This window comes from Culex quinquefasciatus, chromosome 2, assembly GCF_015732765.1.
Source record: "Culex quinquefasciatus strain JHB chromosome 2, VPISU_Cqui_1.0_pri_paternal, whole genome shotgun sequence".
Lineage (NCBI taxonomy): Eukaryota > Metazoa > Arthropoda > Insecta > Diptera > Culicidae > Culex > Culex quinquefasciatus.
In genome coordinates this window covers 115,428,187-115,453,326 of record NC_051862.1, presented here as the reverse complement: position 1 = coordinate 115,453,326, position 25,140 = coordinate 115,428,187, and the positions used below count along the sequence as shown (strand labels likewise).

At 38.1% G+C, this 25,140-nt stretch overlaps 1 protein-coding gene across 2 annotated transcripts; it reads left to right on the top strand.

Annotated features, from left to right (window-relative positions):
* The first annotated feature begins 1,823 nt into the window (after window positions 1–1,823).
* Window positions 1,824–21,899, top strand: LOC6041413 (heterogeneous nuclear ribonucleoprotein U). 2 transcript variants are annotated; one of them, XM_038252278.1, is made up of 10 exons: window positions 1,824–2,165; window positions 11,237–12,780; window positions 12,840–13,019; window positions 13,086–13,208; window positions 13,277–13,405; window positions 13,475–13,646; window positions 13,727–14,159; window positions 20,660–20,727; window positions 20,788–20,876; window positions 21,030–21,899. In XM_038252278.1, exons 1-10 carry the CDS (start codon window positions 2,000–2,002, stop codon window positions 21,186–21,188), a joined length of 3,063 nt encoding a protein of 1,020 aa, XP_038108206.1. In that variant the 5' UTR covers window positions 1,824–1,999; the 3' UTR covers window positions 21,189–21,899. The 2 variants fall into 2 exon arrangements, with proteins under 2 accessions (XP_038108206.1, XP_038108207.1); XM_038252279.1 differs by having other exon boundaries at window positions 21,054–21,887.
* Window positions 21,900–25,140: the final 3,241 nt, after the last annotated feature.

Genomic DNA, 25,140 nt, shown 5'->3' with positions numbered 1-25,140 from the left:
AAATTGAGTTATATTCAGATACATTCAGTAAAATTTAGTTATTTTTAGTTAAACTTAGTTAAATTAAGTTAAATTTAGTTGAATTTAGTAACATTTAGTGAAATTTAGTTGAAGTTTGGTAACATTTAGTTGTATTCAGTTGAAATTAATTAAATTAATTTAAATTTATTTAAATTTGGTAAAATTAATGTAAATTAATTTAAATCTAGCTAAATTTATTTAAATTTAGTTAATTTTTGTCAAATTTAGTTAAATTTTGTAAAATTTAGTTAAATTTTATTTAATTTGTTTAAATTTAGTTAAATTGAGTTAAATTTAGTTTAATTGAGTTAAATTTAGTTAAATTAAGTTAAATTTAGTTAAATTAAGTATAATTTACATAAATTTAGATAAATGTATTTAAATTTGGTTAAATTTAGTTAAATTAAGTTAAATTTATTTATGTTAAGTTATTTTTAGTTCAATTGTGTTATATTCAAACACATTCAGTAAAATTTAGTTAAATTTATTTATATTAAGTTATTTTTAGTTCAATTGAGTTATATTCAAACACATTCAGTAAAACTTAGTTAAATTTAGTTATATCTAGTTAAACTTAGTAAAATTGCGTTAAATTTAATTGAATTATTAACATTTGGTGAAATTTATTTGAATTTTGTAACATTTAGTCATATACAGTTGATATTTATAAAATTAATTTAAATTCTATTGAATTTTGTTAAATTCATGTAAACTAATTTAAATCTGGTTAAATTTATTTAAATTTAGCTGAATTTGCTTAAATTTAGTTAAATTTATTTTATTTTAGTTAAATTTATTTAAATTTCGTTAAATTTATTTAAATTTCGTTAAATTTATTTAAATTTTGTTAGATTTATTTAAATTTCGTCAAATTTATTTAAATTTAGTAATTTTTATTTAAACTTAGTTTAAATAATAAAATTTATTTATATTAAATAAAATTTAATTAACGTTAGTAAAATTTTAATTAATTAATTTCAATTTAGCAAAATTTGGCTTAATTTAGTTATATTAGGTTATAATTAGTTAAATTCAGTTATATTTAGTTAAATTCAGTTAAAATAAGTAAAAATTATTAAGGTTTATTTAAATTTCAGTTATTTTTTTTATTGGATAAATTTAATTAGATTAAGCTTGGTTTCGTTGAATTTGCTTGAATTTAGTGTTCGTTTAACAATCTGTAGTGTACATACCCGCATAGTCAATAATCATACCGTCACCATTTGTCGAATAATTTTTACTAAACGTTCTTGATTATCGAGAAATGAAAAGTGCAACATGGAGTTAAACTTTCTGTCAAGCTGCTGTGAATTTTACCATGACAGTTGCGAAAGTTTAACTCCATATTACCCAGTCACGAAATATTCTAGCAGAGCTGGTTCTGTCAGAATCCTGCTAGAACGGTGGAACATTTCTGCTAGAATGCTCTAAGAATATCCAGCTCTCTAAGAATTCTGCTAGAATCTTGCTAGAACGTCGTGACTGGGTACCGGCTCACATCTCTCTTTTTAATTACTCGATATACCAAATAGGGTGAAATCATAAATATTCCATTCCCCAAACAATCCTACAATTTATTAAATAGGTCGTTAGGTTATGTAAGAATACATTTTTCCAATGGATTTTTTTCGTGGATCATAGTCATCAGATCCCGTCAGCATCCCCCTGGTGTGGAACTAGCCCTGAAACGAACATACCAATAGTCTGCGTAAGCTTGTTTTACAGAGTTTATAGTCACTTAAAAAATGTCACTGTCGGCAACGCTTGCTGGCAACATTGCGCGCGTACCTATCAGAAAGTTTAAAGCTTTTTGAGTGCCTGGTTAGCCTACTTCGATCCAGCGGTAGTCGTAAAAAAAGTGCGGACGCGTGTCTGTCGAGTGTGGTTGTGAAGCGCGGCGGTGTGTTTTTTTTCGTGAAAATAATTGCGGTGAATATCTAGCAGACATTTAGTGCCACTGAAAACAAGCCAAGCCAAGATGGATCTAAACAAGATGAAGGTGAACGATCTGAAGGCGGAACTGCAGGCCCGCGGACTCGATACAAAGGGCGTGAAAGTGGTTCTCGTCGAGCGGCTGAAGGAAGCGATGGAAAAAGAGAATGCTGGCGGCGCGGCGGAAGTGTCGACCCCAACGGTTACGGCAGGTAGGCAGCGTGTCCTTTTCCTTACCAAGATCCCGGTTGAGGGCCGGTAGTTGACGCCGAAAATCCGGAATCAAGTTTCGTCATATCGGAAAATGACGCGCCATTTTGAGCTTTACATCGGCTCCCCCTCTAGCTTGTGTAAACTTTCGCAGTGTTGTTTCCAAAGGGTCTATGCCAGCATAGTCTTTTTAAGCGGCGAGTTTGACAACTGAAAGAGTTTAACCTCGAGCGATCACAATTTACATTTGGCGCCATCAAATTATTATTTGATTTATATTTATTTAAAAAAAGAACTAGTTTTATAACCTTTGGTTCGTCAGTAAAAGATTATGTATGTTTTTTTTTGTAAACGTATTTTTTGAAATGATACATTTTGGCTAGAAGTCGTTTATGGGTCATTCCAGGTTAACTGAGTACACTTTTGGACTCGACCTTCACCGATTTGGACCAAACAGAAATCCCAAGTTTGGTGCCGATTGGACTATCCCTCTATTTTTGGCACCGCCCTCTTTTTTGACTAATTTCTAAAAAAACATTTTTTTCTTTTAATCATAAATTTGCAGCTATTTGAGCAAAAGACTTTCTACAGGTTGCATTTTATAGAAAATTGTCTAAGGAATTCGATAAAAATAAAATGTTAACCCTTGAATGTCCCGGACAATTTTACATAATAATCAATGTAGATCTCAAACTAAAATAAACTACACTGAGCAAAACTCCCAAGGCGCATCCGGCGCATCGAAGTGTTTCGCACATGATCTGGCCCTGCTGTACAGAGCACTCAAATATCAATCGCAAAACACTTGAAATTTCGGTGATTGACCATGAAATAATTTCAATAGCCAAACACTTGAATGGTGTTGAAAAATAAAACGTTCAAGCGATATACAAGTTCTCGCTTGCTAGTCGTGCACGCTACCACTGCGCCGGCCGGCCAGTTGAAAATGGGAGAGTTTTTTGTGCTACTCGTGCTACTTCGATAAAAGTCGCGCTAAAATGAATCAGTGAAACACATTAAGGGGTTACATACATGGAAAAATCTCAAAAAATCTTATTTCCTATTATTTATTAAATCCTTTCAAAAGATGATTTCCAATCACTCCTGAAAATATCATAAAGATATTTCAAGATTTAAGTGAGTCGAAGACGATTTAAGTTTAAAGTGGTGCCATGCGCAAAGCGAACCGTCAAACTATGTGAGCGTTTTTCTCAAAACACCGAGTTGATTTGTGGGTGCCACGATAGCTCGAAATGGGATGGACCAAATCGGCTGAAATGTGGAGTGAGGACTCTCAAGACATATCCCGTGTGCATAACGAAGCCCGATTTCGAAATTTAGGTTTTCAAAAAAATACAAAAATTAAAAACTGTTGATTTTTTATATGAAAAACAGAAAAATAGCAGGCCAAGGATTGATACCTAAGAGCATGCAATGGCACTGACCTTGTTGCGTGCTCTTCGGTTGACGTCCACGTAAGGAACATTCTGGAAGGAGCGTCCCTTATATATTATTATTGTATTTTTGGTTAACTTTTATAACATGCTTAGGACCAAAAATTGTAACAAAACACCGCGACAAAAGAAATAGCAACAGATAAACAGACTCAACAATAAAGAAGATTTCAGGAGAAAACAACACACAGTAAATAAAAATTAGTTTTTGAATTCAAACTAAAAATAAAACAGTTTTTTCTTTAATGAAAATTGATAGGCACACTACAAATGGTTAGGCGCTTATACTTACATCAAACCCTACGTAATGTACCACCCCCGGCCGAGTTCAAATGCGTAACCGGAAAAGAAGGTGTGCATGCCTGGCACGAACACTCAAAGCGTGTTCTAGCGTGCTGCTCGTACTGACTCAGAGCAAGGGTGAGATATAGGTGTAAGGGCAGTGCGTGTTCGTCGGGAACCTAGTGCATAAGATCGGTCAATGCGCGTTCTTACACTGAAAATTGCGAATTGCGAAGAATTCATAGGATAGAGTGCAGCGCAAAATCAAACTGTGACATTGTTGTAGGTGTGTGGTACCGATCATCTTAACCTCTTAACCTGGGTGATGAAAATAGAGAATGCGTAACGTGATTTTTGAATGATCCCACTTTGTTTACATCTACAAAGTAGGAGGCTGTTCAAGCACAAGCATGACTTTTTTCTTACTGGTAAATGAGCTATTTCATAATCAGTGGTATGTGTTTTATTTTGTATACTTTTTGATAAATTCCCTGGCAGATTTTGGAATCTTGCAGCTCTTCCTGGTCCAACGAAAAAAACAACGTTAATTGTAGGGAAGCTGATCCAGCATACTAAACCAGTAGGTTTTCAAACTGAATCAAACAATTAAGACAGCTTCTGGATGAATACAACCGCATCGATTCCATAAGCAACTTCCATTAATAATATATAAAAAAATACGATTCCGCCTTCAACTTTCCTAAGATTTCTTAATTTAAACTTAAGGTCCTCAAAAGCTACAAATTTTTCATTATTGCAAAAAAAAAAACAACAATTTTTAATGATCGATAGCAATACTCACTACTTTTGGCGAACAGTAAATTGGTTCCACTTTGACAGTTCAAAATTGAGGCCGTTTTGCGAACCACTATTCAGCACCCAGGTGTGGATGGACGTAGAATTTTTTTTCTCGAAACTGGCTTAACCGATTTTGTCCGGATCTGTGTCGTTAAATCCGTCTTCAGGTCGCCTGAGTCTTTTTTGAATATCATCAAGTACTTCACAAGTTTTGCTCAAAAAACGATTTTAGTTAAAGTTCAGAAGATTGTAAAAAGGGCGGTTTTTGTAAGAAAACTGGTACAAATGTATTGCGGTATATTTTTAGAAAGGTATTTGAAAGACCTTTAAAATGAGCCTAAAACATCAAAGATCTGAAAACCCTATCAAAAGTTATTAGCACTTAAGTGTTATTTATGCACTTTTCGGAAGCCCGATCCCAGATATTTCGATGATAACGGTGTCCGGGCCTAGCATGTGACCCATTATTAGTTAGAAAATTGAAAAGCCTTCCAAATGAGCCAAAAACCTCAAAGATCTGATGACCAGTTCAAAAATTATAAGCACTTAAGTGTTATTTATACACTTTTTGGATGCCGGATTTCAGATATTACGATGAAAATAGTGTCCGGGTCTATCATGTGTTCCATCATTAGTTATATATCATTAGTTATATAACTGAAACACACAGAAAAATGTTTTGTAGAATCAGCCTGTACGAGGTTTGTTGCAACAAAAATTTTGTTGAATATAATCAACGCCAATTTTGCGTTGAATTAAACCTTGATTTTCTCAATTCCACAAAAATCTTTTGTTGTTTGGAAAATGTTGCTTTGACGTTTAGCGTTGATTCAATAAAAATCTTGATTTTCAAAACAACAAATGTTTTGTTGATTCAAAAATGCCTTATTTTTCTGCGTGAAGGAATTTCAAATGAGCCTTAATCTGATAACCCTATCAAAAGTTATGAGCACTTAAGTGTTATGTCTACGTTTTTTGGAAGCCAAATCTCAGATATGTTGATGAAAATAATTTTCGGATGCACAATGCGACCCATCGTTGGATGAGAAATCGAAAGACCTCTTTGCAAATGAACAAAAACAAAGTAGATTCATATTTGCTCATTTATTTTCATTTAATTATTATTTTTTTATATATATGACTTTTCCACTCATGGTCACATGAAACTTCCTCCTGCTGCCTCAAGTCTATTGTATCTACCGCGGCAGGATCTTCGCCTGCCGATCTGCAACGGATCGTCCCGGGATAGGAAGTTGTTCCGTCGGTCGTATTGGCTAGTCGATCAGGAACGGACCAGACCGACGATGACGCTGCCGACCAAAGACACTACAAAGAAACTGGTTAGAAATTAATCAAGTAACTGTAGCGACCATCCACAAACCACGTGGACACTTTTTGGAAATCTCAACCCCCTCCCTCGTGGACAATTCGATGTTCGATTTCGATGCTCGATGTTGAAGTACTAAACCAAAAAAGATATATATGGTTTAACTGAAAAATTCGTATATAAAAGTGGTATAACGAATTCAGTGAACCGTAATTCTTGTCAAGGGTGATTGTATTGCAAAAAATAAAAGAAAACGATAGATCAACTCTGGTTCCCTTGGAACGAGGTTTCAAGAAAAATACTTTATGTCAAGATCGACCGTGGAATCAATTTTTCAAAATTGATTTAAAAAGCTAATTTAAACCTATTGTGGTCATAAAAAGTGCCATTGTGCTGATAAAAAACGATTCTCGTTGTAAACAAGAATATCACTAATTTTAGTACAATTTTAGGATTCAAATTAGATCCTATGTTATGTTACATGAATAATTGTGGTGAGGGAGAAGGGATGTCCAATGTGAAAAAATGACATCCTTTTCCCTTTCCAATAAAGTTATCTAGTTGCGCATATATTGCGTACATGCACATGAAAAAAATGGTGTGCTATGACCCTATTATAAACCATACATGTGAGGAAGGCACCAACCACCTATAGGTGGATCAAGTAACGTTTTTTTATATCAAGTCACAATTAATGAAATATGAAACGTAAGCATTGTAAATAAATTTGATTAACTTTTTTTATATTTCATGAGGAAATATTATGTATAGGTATTATTTTTCGTTCAGTCCAGTTACCGAACAAGTACTGTATAAACTGCAATAAACCGAAATATCGTGTTTTCAGGCACTTCAATCAACAAAAAACACATCAAAACCACCTTTGGAAACCCGAAATATCTCTGGTGGTCAGTAACCATTTTTCCAAAGCTTATCTTATCCTGAAAATAGGATGAATTCCTCGTCGAATGCAAAACACAACATCCTTGCTGTAACGTCACAAAATGTACAGCGGCGCCAAAAAAAATTGCTCAACATTTTTTTACAAGATCCTGTTATGGCATTCGATTCAGCAGCCAATTTTACGTTAAAAACGTTACTTAATCCACCGTTAGGTGGTTGGTGCCTTACTCACATTTAGAGGGTAATGCTATCCAAAATAGATACAAAATGGCGGACCTTTCAGTGGTCTATCAACTTGATTCATTATTCATACCATCAGATTGAGTAGTCAGATCTTCATAACTCTGGGCACTTATGTGCTTATAACTTTTGATAGGGTTGTCAGATCTTCACTTTTTTGAGCTCGTTGAAAAGGTCTTTTAATCCAACGACAGGTCGCATGATAGATCCGGACAACGTTTTTATCAAAATATCTGAGATCCGGCCTCCAAAAAGTTCTTAAATAGCACTTAAGTGCTTATAACTTTTGATAGGGTTGTTAGATCTGCAATCTACTGAACTTGTTGGAAAGGTCTTTTGATTACCTATCCAAGGACAGGTTGCATGATAGATCCGGACAACGTTTTTGTCAAAATATCTGAGATCCGGCCTCTAAGAAGTTCATAAATAACACTTGAGTGAGAAGATTGAATCTCGTCTGAAAAACCTGTATCATTTTCTCCTTCAAAACGGTGGCGCTGCGTGGTGGTAGCTGCCCTGTTTATCAGACTGTGAAATTATCCATAGAGCTATCTAAGCCCGATCTCACACACACTAGCACACCATTTGTTTTGCTGGCCGGTACAAAATTTAACCTCACTTTTTTCGTGTACATACACGCAATACATGCGCACGTAGATAACTCTATGGCTAATCCATGGAACCAAAAGGTGACAACAGAAATCTCCGTCCAAAAAGGGTGCTTCAAAAAACTTATTATTTTAAACAAATTTCGTATAAATTAGCATCAAATTACAAGTATGATAGTCAAACTACATTTAAAAGTTAGTTTTGTTATTTGTTTTTGCAAAACCGCATGTTTTTTAACGAAAGTTCCAAAAATATTCGTAATTACCTTTTGCCTCTTGGTGGCGCTTTGTATTAGTATGAGTGTGGTCGATGTTTGCGGACGAGCACGCAGAACACAGAACAGTGAGCCCAGCGAAAATGCCTCACTTTCTTCTGATACAAGTCGCCATATTGAAATTGCTTGAAGATTCATACCCGTGCTTAAGAGCGAGTTTTTCACCAATGTGTAACAGGTCGTATCGAGGTGCTCCGATTTGGATGAAACTTTCAGCGTTTGTTTGTTTATACATGAGATGAACTCATGCCAAATATGAGCCCTCTACGACAAAGGGAAGTGGGGTAAAACGGGCATTGAAGTTTGAGGTCCAAAAAACCTAAAAAATCTTAAAATTGCTCGCATTTCCGTAAAACTTCATCAATTCCAATTCTCTTTGATGCATTCGAAAGATCTTTTGAAGCACTTCAAAATGTGCCATAGACATCCAGGATTGGTTCGACTTTTTCTCTTAGCTTTTGCAAATTACTGTCAAAATGGATTTTTTTAAAACTTTAATATCTTTTTGCAACAGCCTCCAACACCCATACTCCCATAGGTCAAAAGATAGGTAATAACATGGACTATAAGCCTACGGTGTTAACTTTTTGGCCAATCGCAGTTTTTCTCATAGTTTTTCGATTTTTCTAGAACAAACATTTTACAACGTTAGTTTTTGCCCTGTAGGCCGCCATAGCGGCACTTTTTGTCTCAATTTTGTCATATTCGGAATCCTCGGACAATTTCACGTAAGTTAGAAGTATTGGAGTTGTAAATTTGATTGGAAAAATTGCCATTTAGAATGAATTAAAATATTTTTTAACAATTTGTGGGATTAGGGGTAAAACAGGTTTTCGCCTACTTGATACAGCATTTGACGTATTGATCACAGGGTAAATAAGATCTATTTCTTTTTTCAAAAATGTTTTATTTAATTATTTTTTAAATCAAATTTACAACTCCAATACTACTAACTTACGTGAAATTGTCCGAGGATTCCGAATATGACAAAATCGAGACCAAAAAGTGCCGCTATGGCGGCCTACAGGGAAAAAACTAACGTTGTAAAATGTTTGTTCCAGAAAAATCGAAAAACTATGAGAAAAACTGCGATTGGCCAAAAAGTTAACACCGTAGGCTTATAGTCCATGTTATTACCTATCTTTTGACCTATGGGAGTATGGGTGTTGGAGGCTGTTGCAAAAAGATATTAGTGTTTTAAAAAAATCCATTTTTGACAGTAATTTGCAAAAGCTAAGAGAAAAAGTCGAACCAATCCTGGATGTCTATGGCACATTTTGAAGTGCTTCAAAAGACCTTTCGAATGCATCAAAGAGATTTGGAATTGATAAAGTTTTACGGAAATGCGAGCAATTTTAAGATTTTTTAGGTTTTTTGGACCTCAAACTTCAAAGCCCGTTTTACCCCACTTCCCTTTGTCGTAGAGGGCTCATATTTGGCATGAGTTCATCTCATGTATAAACAAACAAACGCGGAAAGTTTCATCCAAATCGGAGCACCTCGATACGACCTCTAGAACAAACCGAGCAATATTTACAAATACTGCCTCTTAAGTGATTATAACTTTTGATAGGGTTGTCAGATCTTCAATCTTTTGAACTCGTTGGAAAGCTCTTTTGAATACCTTTCTAAAAACATACAACATGACGAGGTTTCTTACATAATTTTCGAGTGATTGCGAGTGAATTGCGAATTTCTTCATAAAGGTGAGGAAGGCAAAAACATTAAAAAAAAGTCTAGTTCTAGAGTTTTTTTTTTAAATGTCCCATAAGCTATTGAGTTTCATACACTCAGAAAAAAGTACTGGCAAAATCCTGACCTTTCGACATCAGGATTTTATTCGGATGTCATAAGATTTTCTTATGGCTGTGAGGGAAAATTTGACAAAGCCGTCAATAGAGATATCCACGCGCGAGAGTGTGTAAGTTTGTACAAAATTTACACGCAGACTTAGGCAAATCGAGTAGAATGATTCGTCTGTCAAAATCAGCTGTGCTCTTTGTTATACCACGAGCACGTGGTAAACAGCTGGTTTTTACAGACGATTGATCTACTCGATTTGCCTTTGTCTGCGTTAGAAAAGTGTAAACAAAATCAGCTGCTTGGAATTCAGCAAATCACAATCGTTCAAAACCAAAACAATACTTCAAATACAAATACTAACACAGAATCATGGTGTGCGTGAGAGAAACCGTGGAGATCTCTATTAAGATTTCCATTGAATTATCTTATGACATTCATAGATGAAATTGTGTACAGAATATATGGCAATGCTCATGGAGATCATATTAAAATACATTATTTTTTATACCCATTTTTCTTAAATGAAAACAAAAGTTTATTTAAATTTTAAACGTGTATATTTTTGAATTATCGTAATATAACCAAAACTTCATTTCATTTTTCGTTTTTATTCGTGGTCGCCCCACTGTTCCTCCGCTGCTCGTCGTCCCGTTGGTTTCCGCTGCCTCCGGTTTAATCGTCTTTTGCCGGTGATTCGGCATACTCTGCCGGATGGCCAACCTTCGGCATGACCGCGTCAATCAAACTTAAACCCCTTCGACCGCTGCTCGGAACTGTCCTCACCGATGCTATTCTCCGGATCCTTCTGGAGGATGCTAAGGAGGGCCGCCGGTGGAATCAACAGCCATTGATGTTACCTAGAATACCAAAACAAAATATTCAACTTCGAACCAAAACCCACGAAACACCCGCCACAGAACTCACCTGAGTCTTGGAGGTCGCAGTAAATAAGAAAATTTGTTCGTCCGATCAGAAACTCATAGCGGCGACTTCAGCTTTGTGAAGTAGTATCGCAGCCTTTTCTACATATTCGCTCGTAGAACAGCAACCGATACGTTCTAATCCCAAGTGGAATGTTAATCAAACAAATTTCACTCAGAATCAGAAATGGCGTTTAATCGTGTTTTAAACCGTTTTACATTAAAATTTACTTAGGGCTTCAGGACCCTATTGAAAAATCTTTCCACATGGAGTCCAAAAAGTTGAAGATGTAAAAATTTTATCAACTTTATCAAGCATTTGAATTTCATTTAGAGAACATTGTTATTTTAGACAAGAAAAAAAATTAATGTGTGTGAGGAAGACACATAAAAAAAAAACAAAATTGAACTTGTGTTTCATGATAGGAACTCAACTGTCCCCCCCCCCTTTTTTTACTTTTAGCCTCCAAAAAGTTGGACGTCGGTACACCGAACCTCTCAACACCCGTACGCCGGAGTCGACGTCGGTCGATGACGCGGTCGCCCTCGCCGGTTAAAACCGAAGTAACGCCCTTGGACAGCGTCAGCGAGGAACCAGAGCAAGCCGAACCATCGGAAGAGGCTGCAGATTCAGCGGCGGATTCTTCGAGCGTCCGCAAGAAGCGCCGAACCCGATCGATAACGAAATCTCCTTCGCCGGTAAAGCAACCCAACGCCGAAAAGCGGCTCGACGTGCTGGAAGAAGTTAAGGAAACGGAAAATGCCTCTGCCCCTGTCACTACCACCGCTTCCCCTGCTGCAGCTCCAGCGGCAAGTTCACCGCCGAAATCAGTCTCCTCCAAACCTGAATCTCCAACCAAAGCCGCCCCGGCAACGCCGACAAAGTCCGCGACGGCAAGTCCAGCAGCGCCCAAGGCTGCTACAACCCCTACTTCTGCAACCAAGCAGCAGCAGCAGCAGAGTACACCCAAGGCCACACCGGAGAAACCGACTGCAGAATTAGAGCCAGAGAAGATGGAGGAATCGGAATCGGACGCCAAGCCGGAAGAGGTGAAGGCTGACGTTGCAAATGCTTCCGCTACGGATTCGATTGTGGAAGGGGAGGGCGAAGATACCAATGGTGGCAACGAAGAAGAGGAAGAGACAAACGCCACCGAGGATCAGTCGGCGGACACGAGTGTGGAGAAGGGCAAATCCGATGCGGAGAACAAGGACTCGAACAACAAGCCAAAGAAGGCTCCAACCCCGATTGAGTTCAGCTCGGAAGAAATGGAACCGGAGATTGACGGTGGCAAGTTCGGACTGAGTTGGATTGATTCTCACTTGAATTTGGAAATCAATTCGAACTCTTTCGACACTGCAAAGCCGCTTTCGGATGGGGCATTAGCGATGGCATGGGCCGGTGCACGTGCCAATTTGGGCGTTCGCAAGGGCAAGGTAGCTTACGAAGTGTTGCTTACGCATACCAACGCCATGCACAAGGTGACGGAAGAGTTGGTCACTGCGGAATTCCGAGCCGGATGGTCCACCACGGAGGCGGATCTACTGCTTGGAGAGTCGAAACATTCCTTCGCCTATGGCAGCGACGGCCAGAAAGCAACCGATTGCACATTCACCGACTACGGTGCACAGTACAAGGTCAACGACGTCTTGGGTGTCTACCTGGATCTTGAATCCACTCCGTGCAAGATTGAATACACGCTGAACGGTGCCAGCCAGGGAGTTGCGTTCGAGTTCGAACTCGATGACTTGAACGGACAAGCGATGTTTCCCCACGTGTACAGCAAGAATATCGCGTTCAAAGTCAACTTTGGGCAGCTGGAGCGAAGTCTGCTTAACGATCGCAAACCGGAAAAGGCAAAGGAGCAACCGAAACCGGAAAAGCAGGAAACCGAGGACGATGCCGGTGATAAGCAAGATGCTACAGATGTACCCGTTGAGGAAGAGAAGAAAAGTGAGGGTTCGACCGAGGATGCTGCTACTGAACCAGCTCCGAAAGAAGCCAAGGTAAGTTTCAAAGCTTCGATTATTTTTGTCAAACTCAAATTAACAATACATCGCCTTAGCCACAGGAAGAAAACAAAGAACCGGAGACGGAGTCAAAGTCTGAAACGGAACCACAAGCCGAACAACCCAAGGAGGAAGAGCCGAAGGCGATCGACCCGGACTACATCTACATTGCAGCGATCGATAAAGAAAATCTCGTCGAAGGCATTGCCCGACCGGAGAGTCGAGGCGAGTGCGAGGTATGTTGCCACTTATTGATTTTTCTTGAAAGTCGCTTTCGTAACCACCACATCTGCTAACCTCAGGTCATCTTCATGATTGGCATGCCCAGCAGTGGCAAGACACACTGGGTCAAGAACTACTTGGCCGAAAATCCAGACAAACGGTACACGGTGCTGAGCGTTGACTCACTGCTCAGCCAAATGAAGGTAAGTCGGGTGGGTAACTTCAAGTGCTAACGCCATAGCTAATCTCGCGTTTCGTACGCTCTCCGCAGGTGTCGGGAAAGCCGCGACTGCCCTCCAACACGGGCAAGTGGCCCAAGCTGGTCGACACGCTGGCCAAGAACCTAAACAAGCTAAACGAAGCAGCCGCCAAGCGGCGAAGGAATTTCATACTCGATCAGGTATTTTTTTTTTTTTAATAACTCAACGACGTTAGAGTAACGATTCGTTTCCTCCCCCCGTCCACACAGACCAACACGTTTGCGTCGGAACAAAAGCGCAGGTTGCGAGTATTTGGCGGGTTTGCTGCTCGGCGAGCGATCGTGGTGATTCCCGACGAAGAAGAGTACAACCGGCGTCTGAAGCAGAAGCAGGACACGTACGGAGTTGAAGTGCCGGAAGGGCAGGTGAACGTGATGAAGGGTAGGCAATTCTCGGGAAACGTCCAACAGTGCGCCATTCTCATAGCGTTGTTGTTGTTGTTTTTTTTTTTTTTTTTGCAGCCCACTGTTACCTCCCCACCCTGGAGCTGGGTTGGTTCACCGAGATCACGTACGTCGAGCTGGAGGAGGAAAAGGCCCGCGAGATGGTGCAAAAGATGAACGAAGCAGGCCGCAAACTGGTGCCACGTGGTGGATACAACCGTAACCAGAATCAGTATCAGAATCGCGGACGCGGAGGTGGCAACCATCAGCAGCAGCAGCGATGGAACCAGGGCTACGGCGGTAACAATCGCTACGGCGGACAGCAGTATCAACAGGGAGGAGGCGGTGGTTATAACGCGCAACGATACAACAATAATGCACAGCAGTATTCCCAGAACCGAAACTATCGGCCTGGCAATGGGTACGGTCGGCAAGGTGGAGGCGGTGGAGGCAGCGGCTACGGTGGCGGAGCTCGCTACGGAAACAACGACTGGACGCGGAACAATGCTGGGTGAGTTTTCTGCTTTATTACTGGGTATTTCGACGCCAACAAGCATCATGTGCAAACCATGCGTTTTGAGAAAAATGCATTCAAAAGTTTAGCATAATTTTTCAATTCCCAATTTTATATAAAAGCAAAAGCAGTTGTTCATAACAAACGATGAAAAACGTTGGTTTTATTGATACGTGATCATCCATATTCAATAAAACATTATGTTCTTCATTATATTTAAGAAAAACAAACATAACTTCTTTTAAAATCACCAACGTCTATATCCCAGGGAGTCTTAAAACAACCTGGCGGCTCAGTCCTTCAGCATCACGGTGGTGTGGGTCCGCGCTCATTGCTCGATTCCGGGTAACGAGAAAGCGGACTTGCTCGCCAAAAAGGGTGCTGAGAGTGGAGACATTTTTGAAAGGCGAATTAGCCTACTAGAATGCTACGGTTTTCCGAGGCAGCGTGCGCTTCTGGATTGGCAAACACAATGGGACGGCGACACCAAGGGACGTTGGATGTATTCCATACGACCTAAGGTGCAAAGAAAAGCCTGGTTCAAGGGAATAGACTTGACGCGTGGATTCATCAGAACGATGTCCCGCCTCATTAGAAAGGTCTTTTTAATACCTTTCTGAAAATGTATAACATGATAGGGTTTCTTGCAAAAACCACCCTTTTTACAATCTTCCGGACATACGCCAAAATTGTTTTTTTAGCATAGCTTTTGAAGTACTTAACTAAATTTGCTGATTTTAATTAGAGACCTATGGGACCCCAAGACGGATCGAATGAGACTAATACGGTCAAAATCCGTTCATCCAGTCCGGAGATAATCGAGTGACAATTTTTTTGTCCACCTACCTACACACATCCACACAGACATTTGCTCAGAACATGATTCTGAGTCGATAGGTATACGTGAAGGTGGGTCTACGAGGTCGAATTAAGAAGTTCATTTTTCGAGTGCCCTTTGTTAGGGCATCTCCACCGCAGGGACCTAATTGCGTTGCAAAGCTAATGTGGCACCCGCGTCAAGCCCACCGCGGTAATTATGTGAGAGCTAATTTAGCTTCGAGTTCATCCGAGTTCATCCGAATCTAAACAAAACTCAGGTTTGCCACGGGATCTAACGGGAGCAAATCATTTGACGGATGGTTTTTTCAAGCAAATCAATGGGTCAATGTGTGATGCCTGATTTTTCGATTTCAATTCCTCGAGTTTGGAGATATTTTCCCTCCTGTGCTGCAAGTTAACGCATGAATAATGACTTTTGGCAATCTGGGGTGTTAGTTAGTTTGTTTATGTCGCGTTGGGGCAGCGTTTGATTAATTCTAGATAACTTTTTCAAAACAACCAATGCCCCATGTGTTTCCTATGTACATAGGACCTTTTGAAATAGTAAGCGAGAATTTGTCGCATTGTCGATCTTCTTCCGGACATTTGAAAAGGTCTTTAGTATTGCGTAAAAAGCAAAATTCAAGCAAAAAATTTTGAATGAACGAATGTGGATTTGAAAACAAGCAAGCTATCCCACTCATTCTAAATGTAAACCTTCACTGACGTGAGCAGGATCGACTGTGTGTTTGCAAGTCCAAATTTACCCAATGACATTGTTTTGCTTAAATTATAATTAAAAATGGGATTTAATACAGCACACAGAGTTCAAAACGTTGCATTTTTTTCTGACAAAACGGAATTTTGATAAACTATTGCCAAAACCAAAACCAAACCACATTCTTCAGTTAAGTGCGTTTGGGTCAACTAAACCAACAACAATGTTTATCTTCCTTTGCGACCATCTATTGTTTTATCGTTTGAGTTTTTTTTGGGAGGTTACCTGTTGTCTCTGAATTAGCAAAACAGTTCCAACTGTCAAAGTCAAAGTAAAATAAATAGCATTTTCCCAAAATTCAAACTGTTGCATAAGAATATTGGTCGGCTTCAAATATAAAATTATACAAACACTATTTATAAAATGTTGATATTTTTACAGTCAAACAGTCACTCAAATTTCAAAGGAAGATACTGAATAGTAAATCAGAAAGGACTAAAAATAATAAAGATAAGGTTTGATGTTTTCATGAATTATTAAAATTATTTTTACTTATTACTGCAAAAACAAAAACAATAGTGAAAAAAACAAACTTGAAATTACTTGCAGTTCATCCAAAAATGTTGGATTGTATTAAACACATTCACCAGTCATTTAATAATCACAAAAAAATCAAATCAAATTATTCTCTCTACAGCATTGCCTTGGCGTTCTCGATTACGAGATTCCTACTCGAAACTAGGTGTCCGAAGGCTTGATTGTTGAGGCAATTGCAAACCTCTTTTTACACCTTAGCTTCCATCCACCCCGGAATTCAAACTGACGACCTCTGGATTGTTAGTCAAACTGCCCACCAGCGACTCCACCGAGACAAGACCCAGGGAGACGACTCCTACACCTGGACTGAGCTAACGACCTAACCTTTTTAGGTTAGTCCGGGGCCAACATTTACTTCCCGTCCGACGGAAGGCGTGGTCAGACAAATCTCGTCTCAAAATTTGCCACCGGGACCTTCTGGGATCAAACCCAGGCCGACTGGGTGAGAGGCAACCACGCTTACCCCTACACCACAGTCCCGGCTAATAATCACACAATTAAAAAAAAAAAAATGTTCACGAGTGGAGCGTTCTTCCTGAACAAGTTTAAAAAAATTGGTATGAAGAAAATGCAAATTTACTATAAATTTGAACTATTTTAAATAAGAGTAAAATTGTTTAAAAAAATCTGATAATGTGAAAAACATTACATTTTCAAAGTAATAAAATAATGCTATTTATCCAATTATAATTCACTAACTTTTAAAACTTTTCAAAATTTGTCAAAAGCTGCTTCATAAGGTACTTTGAACACTTATTAACCAAGGTCAACATGGTTTCATTAGAGATCCTTGATTGGGAGACTGGTCGAAGTGAATTTTACTTAAACTCCAAACTTAAATGTTATATATACCGAAAGATGCGCAAGAACTTTTTGGTAAACGCATTGGTGGCCAAAGTGCCTCAAAAATAGGCATTTTTGAAAAAAAAAATATTTTTACGGGTTAAATCCCATTTAAAATTGATGAGCGGAGCGCCAGCTCCTGTTACGTCCAATCAAGCTCATATTTGGGATTTGGGCTCAGTATGCCCACCGGAACAAACCACTGAATGCCCGCCAAAAAGTCATTTTTGTTGCATCCTAATGTACAACTATTCAAAATATTTTTAAATGAAATGAAAATAATAAATATAAAATAAGAAAAACGTAGGCATTCGACATTTTTCCTTACTCCTCCACTGACATTAGGGACCATCCATAAACCACGTGGACACTATTGGGGGGGGGGAGATTTTTTTTTGTATGGACAATTGTCCACGAAGGGGGGGGGGGGGGGTTCGAAATCTCAAAAAAGTGTCCACGTGGTTTATGGATGGTCCCTTAGCAAGATACTAGTTTTCTCTTGGTTTACAATTTTACATTGGCCCAATAACATTGTTTCGCTTGGTATTTTTTTGAATTTTGAAACAAATGTAGGTAGTTTAATAGCTTTTATCAAAAAAAATAATGTAAATATAAGTCGTTTTGGACAAAACTCCCTGGTTTCTTTAATATTTACCTAATTTGATATTGAAATTAAATGCATCTTCATTTATTTACTTAAACTTAAATTTTATTTCTTTCGGATTTTCTTGTTCAAATGCGCTTTTTGCAACTGTGCCATTTTTGAAGACAAAAACAACCAAAACAAATACAAATAATTCCAAAAAATTGCTGAAAAAAAGGTCCGCAAACTTCGACCACACACAAACTAACACAAAGCGCCACCAAGAGGAAAAGGTAATTACGAATATTGTTGGCACTTTCGTTAAAAATATGCAGTTTTGCTAAAATAAATAACAAACCCAACTTTTAAGTGTAGTCGAGGATTTGCAGCAAAGCTAAAAGACACATGTCGCCACCTATATGAGCAAATAGTACGCTCATAACCTATGATTTTTTGAAAAAAAAAAAATGTGTTTTTTCCTTCATAATCAACATTTTTATAAAACTTTTGCCGGATTCGGATGAGAAAAATTATTTCCAATAATTTGGTGTACAACTTTCCAATATTTGTTTGATTTTTCTATCAGAAAACTATAAATTTAGAAATAGATGGTAATTTGGACTATTTGGCAAGAAAGTCTGTCAAAAATCAATAAAAAAAATGTTAAATATACGTTAACACATCTGTTATCAACTATATAACTGTTTATTTCATTGATATATACGGGGAAACTTATATTTTCGTGTTCCAAAACATGTTTTTATAAAGAAAAAGCTCACAATTTTTTGCGCGCCCAAAAATTTATGTACATTATTTTGAAGCAAAAAAATTTTCTCGTCTTTTGCAACTAGTTTCATTAGGATTGATGCAGAGAATCGTGAGAAATAAGCGCGGCGCCACCGTTTTGAAGGAAAAAATGATACAGGTTTTTCAGACGAGTTTCAATCCAGTTGGCTCAAAATTTGCATAATAGTTCTGGCTGTAAAAATGCTTATACGCCCTTTTCAAATGTTGCTCTAGCTATAATCGTGAAATTCTCTTTTGACGTAGACTACGTCTTACTCGAAGGTACTAGGGTGCCATTCCAAAAAACCCGGGCCGGAGGCCCTGGATTACTGCGTCATCCGTCAAACGCTTATAACTTCTTCTCCTCAAATCGAATCGGCACGATTTCTGCTGCATTCGATTCGAAAATTATTCAGCAATTTGCTATTAAATTTTCAATGTAGGAAAAATAGTTTAACTATTGAAACACCTCAATGTTTTTAAAAAAATTCAAAATGCAGAGATTTTGCAAGCAAAATGAGCGCTTCCCACTCACGGACGGGAATGTCAAGTACCTATTTTGAGGGGAAAATCACCCAAGCACCGCGAAAAAGGAGGGGAAGTAGAGACCCAACACCATATATAAGAACGCGCGCCAGAGCCCGTTCTATCATTCACGTCTCAGACGTCGGGCCGGCAGCAGCAGCAGGAAAGCTCAGCCCAGAGCAGCAGCAGCAGCAGGATAGAGAGGGACCAGAACTGCAAAAGAAGCGCGCATCGCCTTCTCGTCGTCACCGTCAGCCAGTTGCCTCTCGATGGCCGGACCGTTTGGATCTTTCGTGGTAGGGGGTGAGGACTTCCCAACTCTTTGGAGTTGCCACACTCCCCGTCCCTCGTCCCACCCGGGACGAGTCTGCAACGACACAGCGTCGCCTACTGCCTTCTCGCTGAACAGTTGCCTCTCGTAGGTCAAGCCGTGGTTGTCAAATAAGAGGAAGGGCGTGAGGACTCCAAATTTTTCGGAGTTGCCCTCACTCCCCGTCTCGTTCTACCCGAGATGAGTCGGTGAAATGCCTTACAGGAACAAATGTTGGTCTTCGGGGGTAACGAATTGCTCAGCTTTCTGAGGCTGCTCTCGCCCCAACCCCTCTCCCTCCCCCTCATCCTGCTACCAAACACTTCGATTTGCACATATCAAAACTTTACGTAGTCCACGCCATTCCGGTTATGTCTGTGACATAACTACTTCAACTATTTCTTTCTCATTCCCGCATTTACAATCATTCCCCCTCAACAGAGCGTAGCCACAGAAGCCGTCACACAACCAAATTTGCGAAGGGCAGTTTAACGGGACGTGGTCGGCTCCCAATCCCTCTCTTATCTGGGGTCAGATTGAGTCATACAAAAATGCAGAAATTTGTAAGACCCAAGGGCTTTTGTTAATTTGATTTGGTTAACCGCGGTGGATTTTCTTGAAATAATTCGAACTGTCAAAAATCCACCAAAGCATCTACCGGTGGATACTTTTCTACCACAGATTTTTGTGCGATCAATGTGGTAGATGCTATGGTGGATTTTTGACAGTTCGAATTATTTCAAGAAAATCCACCGCGGTTAACCAAATCAAATTAACAAAAGCCCTCCAATCTCACCTCAAACTAAATTCCAGCCCTGATGATGGTAAAAAAGTTGACAAACCTGAAACTTTGCTTCGGAAAACCGCATCACGATTTTTTTATCGTTTATCAAATATTTTCAATGTTTATGTTGGTATTTGCAACGTCCTAACTTCGGTCTCTGATCCAAACCTACTACAAAAATGCTTTAAAGTTTAAGGTCGATAAAATTACACTTCAATAATTGAAATAAGTTTTTTTAATTATTAGATTATCAAAAGTCTCTATACAAACCATCGGATAATCGATTCTTCGGGTAATTGAGTCTGCACCTGAACTGTATATTGAAGGTATTTCAAATAAATTATTTTGCGGCAAACTGGGAACCCTGACATGAAACGAAACCGAATGTTGTAAATTAGGATAATATAAAAAAATCAAACCATTCTCATTGCAAACTGTATTTATTTGAATCAGAACATTAATAATTCTGCATTCGTTGTCTAAGAATGACGATTCAATTACAATATTTTTCTTTGTGCTGTTCATCCAACAGGTACGATAATCGCTTCAACAACAGAGGATATCAAAACAGCCGAGCCCGCGGATACGACAGAAATCGAGGTAAATTTGTGAATCATTTAAAAAAAATCAAGCAAATCATTCTTGTCTTTATTTCTGCAGGATACAACAGTGGCTGGAATCAGCAAAACTCAAACTACGGCTACGGCTCACAAAACGACGACACCCAGCAGTGGTACTCGTGGTGGCAGGTAATTTGAAACCGCAATTCTTCCCTCCTTGCACCGGAAGAATTTCGCAAATTGCTCATCGCGCGCAGTGTTGCCAAATTCTACGGGTTTTCCTACGAAAAAAATCTGGCTTCTTATTTCTATAATTTGGAATGTGTCTTTGTGTGTTTGTAGTCAAATGTCAAAAACTTATTGCAGCAGCAGGGTGGCAACGGATCGGACGCACATTCGCAGTCCAACATGCAGCAGTACTGGTCGCAGTATGCAAATCAACACAACTATGGAAACTATCAGCAATCAAAGTCTCATGGTTCGGGATCGTCCAAGAAATAAGTAATTAGGCTACTTAACAACAACAAAAACAACAAACCAACACAACTAGCAAATAAGTTATTTTTAAACAAAAGATTGCTCTCGCGTTTCTTGCTCGTTGCACACACACACTCTAGTGTTTCATTCAAATCACAATCAGTTTGACCCTCATCTTATTAACTTGACACTCTGCATCACGGAGATACATTAGAAGAAGTTTGATTCATGCGAGTTTAAAAATTATGTAAATTCCATTTTAAAATTCTACAACGTTTTGAGCATTTGTAAGCGTCTTGAGAGAAAGAGAGAGAGAGGCGGCATAATAATTAATTCACTCACTTCATACATACACGTTCACACTTTCTGTTCTCAATCAATCATTCTTATGAGTTAAAGACTTGCAGTTACAGTAAGTTGGCCGGCGTGAGTCAATGAGCTGCGCGCGCGATGAACGATTCGTTTTCAAAAACAGTACTGAGAGAGAGTATAAATTATGTTTTACCTTTACCTGCTACCGTTTAGTTTATTCATTATCGTTCGTGTAGAGTTCGTTCAGTGCTTGTAAATTGTTTCCTTTTTTCTCGTTTTAATACCTTATTTCATTGTTTTATAGTGGAGTATGCATTGAAGACAAATGTAATTTAATTTACTGATATAGACGATTTAACGAATAAGCGTGTGATATGAAATTTTAATATTTCATTTCAATAAAACCACTGTAAAAAAACTAAATATTTCATTTGTTGTGTACAGAAAGCCCATTTGGTTTCCAGCCATATAGCTATTTAGAGTCTCCTACGTTTGGCGAAGACTCGAAAGGCGAAATCACAAAAGGCGAAAATTCATTAGGCGAAATGTTTCAAAAGGCGAAAACCACATAAGGCGAAAAAATACCGTACTTTTATAAAGCATTTCCTCAAATATTCCCGTTCTTTTTTCAAATCAGTTATTACAGATTTGTCAACAATTTTGAGACCAAAACAAAGCCTCTAGATTACTATTTGGCACGCCAAAGTCAGATTCCCTTCAAAGAGCAAAGTGCTCACTCGAAATCCTGACCGTAGGCCCATAGGGGTTTCAAGTAGCAGTGTACTGGATTTCCAGAGGTCGTGTGTTCGTTGCCCATACCCGAATGATAAAGATTCAGAATTTAAAATGCATAAACATTACACAATAAAACTACTGATCAACCAAACCACGTAAAAGCGAGCTTTTTTAAATGTCTACATCCAATTATCAATCCGATTATAAACATAATAAACCTATGAAAGACAATAGCTTTTTTTTTTTTTTTCTTTTTGCCTTATTAAGAAAAGTAGGCAAAATTCCTAGAATTTAGGAATTTGGTACTTTTTTTTATTTCAGTGTAGATGTGTAAACTAACAATCCATCCACGAACGAGCAGGATGAATTGTTTGTTCACACTTCGTACTTCTTTGTCTGAGAGAAAGGAAAAATCCTAATCAAATAATACTTTTTCGCCATTTGAGCCATTTCGCCTTTTGTGTTATTTCGCCTAGCGTGGTGGGTCTACTTTCTCGCCTTTTGAATTTTCGCCTTTCGAGATCTCGCCTATTGAGTTATCGCCTTTTGTGGCAATCCCGCTATTTACGTGCGCATGTATTGCGTGTGAAAACATGGAATTAAGAAGCAGTAGATTTTGCTCGGTTTGTTATAGAGGTCGTGTCGAGGTGCTCCGATTTGGATGAAACTTTTGGATGTACTTTTTCTCATAGCTTTTGCAAATTACTTTTTTACAGCGTTAACTTTTGGCCAAGAAGACGGCACTTTTTGGGCTCAATTTTTACATATTCGGAATCCTCGGGAAATTCCACGCAAGTACGCAAGTAGAAATACTACTAGTAAGTTCATCTTGCTTTGAATGGGATTTGATAGTTCATTTGATTGAGGTTTTGCAGCGCGCCTGTGTTTCAAATGTAGGTGGCGCCAAAATGAGGTTACTTGCCAAAAATTGTATTCCTTTCTGCTGCATTGAAGAACCAAATCGCTTATTTCTCATGATTCCCTGCATCAATCTTAATGAAACTGGTTGCAAAAGACGAGAAAAATTTTTTGCTTTAAAATAATGAACATCAATTTTTGGGCGCGCAAAAATTTGTGAACTTTTTCTTTAAAAACATGTTTCGGAAAACGAAAAAAAATAGTTTCCTCTTATATATCAATGAAATTAACAGTAATATAGTTGATAACAGATGTGTTAACGTATATTTAACAATTCTTATTGATTTTTGACAGACTTTCTTGCCAAATAGTTCAAATTACTATCTTTTACTAAATTTACAATTTTCTCATAGAAAAATCAAACAAATTTTGGAAAGTTATACACCAAATTGTTGGAAATAATTTTTCTCGTCCGAATCCGGCATAAGTTCAATAAAAATGTTGATTTTGAAGGTAAAAACACATTTTTTCGAAAAATCATAGGTTTACGCTATTTGTTCATAGGGTGCGATATGAGCTTTGCTGCAAATTCTCTGTCGACCCGTGCAACTTTTTGCTGGCGGCGCCACCGTACATTGCAGCTGCTTGGCAGTACCGCTTTTCGCCACTAGATGGCTCTGTTCAATGTTTTTGTCACTAGATGGCTCTGTAAAATGAGTTTTTGGGTATTCGCGATTAAAAGCTCAAAAATTCCGACAGATGGCGCAAAGCATCGAAGAATGACGATTTAAATTTTCGCTGTTCGATTCGCGATCAAAAGCTCAAAAATTCCGACAGATGGCGCAAAGCATCATTGTTAACTCTTTGCCCTCTATAAATTAACGCAATAAAAAATAATTTGAAAAAAAATAATTTTGAAAAAAAAATTGTTTAAAATGATAGAGCATCAAAAGTTAACAAAGTATCAGCTCAAATTTTTGTTCAAAAGTTGTTTTGAACGCTGGAATTTAACAAATCAGAATTCGCATACATAACCTCGAAGGGCGGAAATTTCAATCGACATTCTTCGCTCTGTTCTGCTACTCAACGCTAGGTGTCGCATGTCGTTTGGCTCTTAAACGGCAATAGAGAAATTGCAGCACGTGTCGCCACCTATGAACAAATAGCGTAAACCTATGATTTTTAGAAAAAAAATGTTTTTTCCTTCCTTATCAACATTTTTATAAAACTTATGCCGGATTCAGATGAGTAAAATTATTTCCAACAATTTGGTGTATAACTTTCCAATATTTGTTTGATTTTTGTATGAAAAAACTGTAAATTTAGAAAAAGATAGTAATTTGGACTATTTGGCAAGAAAGTCTGTCAAAAATCAATAAAAATTGTTGAATATACGTTACCACATCTGTTATCAATTATATAACTGGTTATTTCCTTGATATATACAGGGAAAGTCATTTTTTCGTGTTCCAAAACATGTTTTTTGAAGAAAAAGGTCACAAATTTTTGCGCGCTCAAAAGTTGATGTTCATTATTTTAAAGCAAAAAAAGGTGCAGTGGTAATGCTACAGGCATAACCATCATGACGAAGAACTTCGGACACAAAAGTTAATGATTTTTTTTATAGTTTTATTATTTGCGTTTCTTGGCCACAAAATCAATCACGAAACGGTTATTTCTTAAGATCTATTTATTTCTGCTCTAAGATCTTATGGTATTTCTGGTCTAAGATCTTATGGTATTTTGACGTTGGATAACGTCTAAAGTTTTGAAACGCTTCACAGCTAATCGTAATGTCAAGATTTTCGTGCCAGTTGATTTGAAATCATTTCATCAATTAAACTTTTGGCATCGAACAATTTTTTAGAAATATTTTGAAATAATAAAAAGCCATTATCAGGACTCCAATTCATTACAGAGAGCCAGTCTGAACCATGTGTTAAAGATTTTCTTTGCGTCACAACAAATTTGAATCACATTAAACGATTTATTCCCACACATTACAAGACTTTTTTCTCGTTTTGACGTTTCTACGGCGTTCTCTCTGCCTTCCTACGGCATTCGCCACCTA

Coding starts and splice junctions, on each gene's coding strand:
- LOC6041413 (XM_038252278.1), top strand. CDS start 2,000: ATGGATCTAAACAAGATGAAGGTGAACGATCTGAAGGCGGAACTGCAG. Junction 13,020..13,085: donor AGAGTCGAGGCGAGTGCGAG/GTATGTTGCCAC, acceptor TGCTAACCTCAG/GTCATCTTCATGATTGGCAT. Junction 13,406..13,474: donor GGAATTTCATACTCGATCAG/GTATTTTTTTTT, acceptor CCGTCCACACAG/ACCAACACGTTTGCGTCGGA.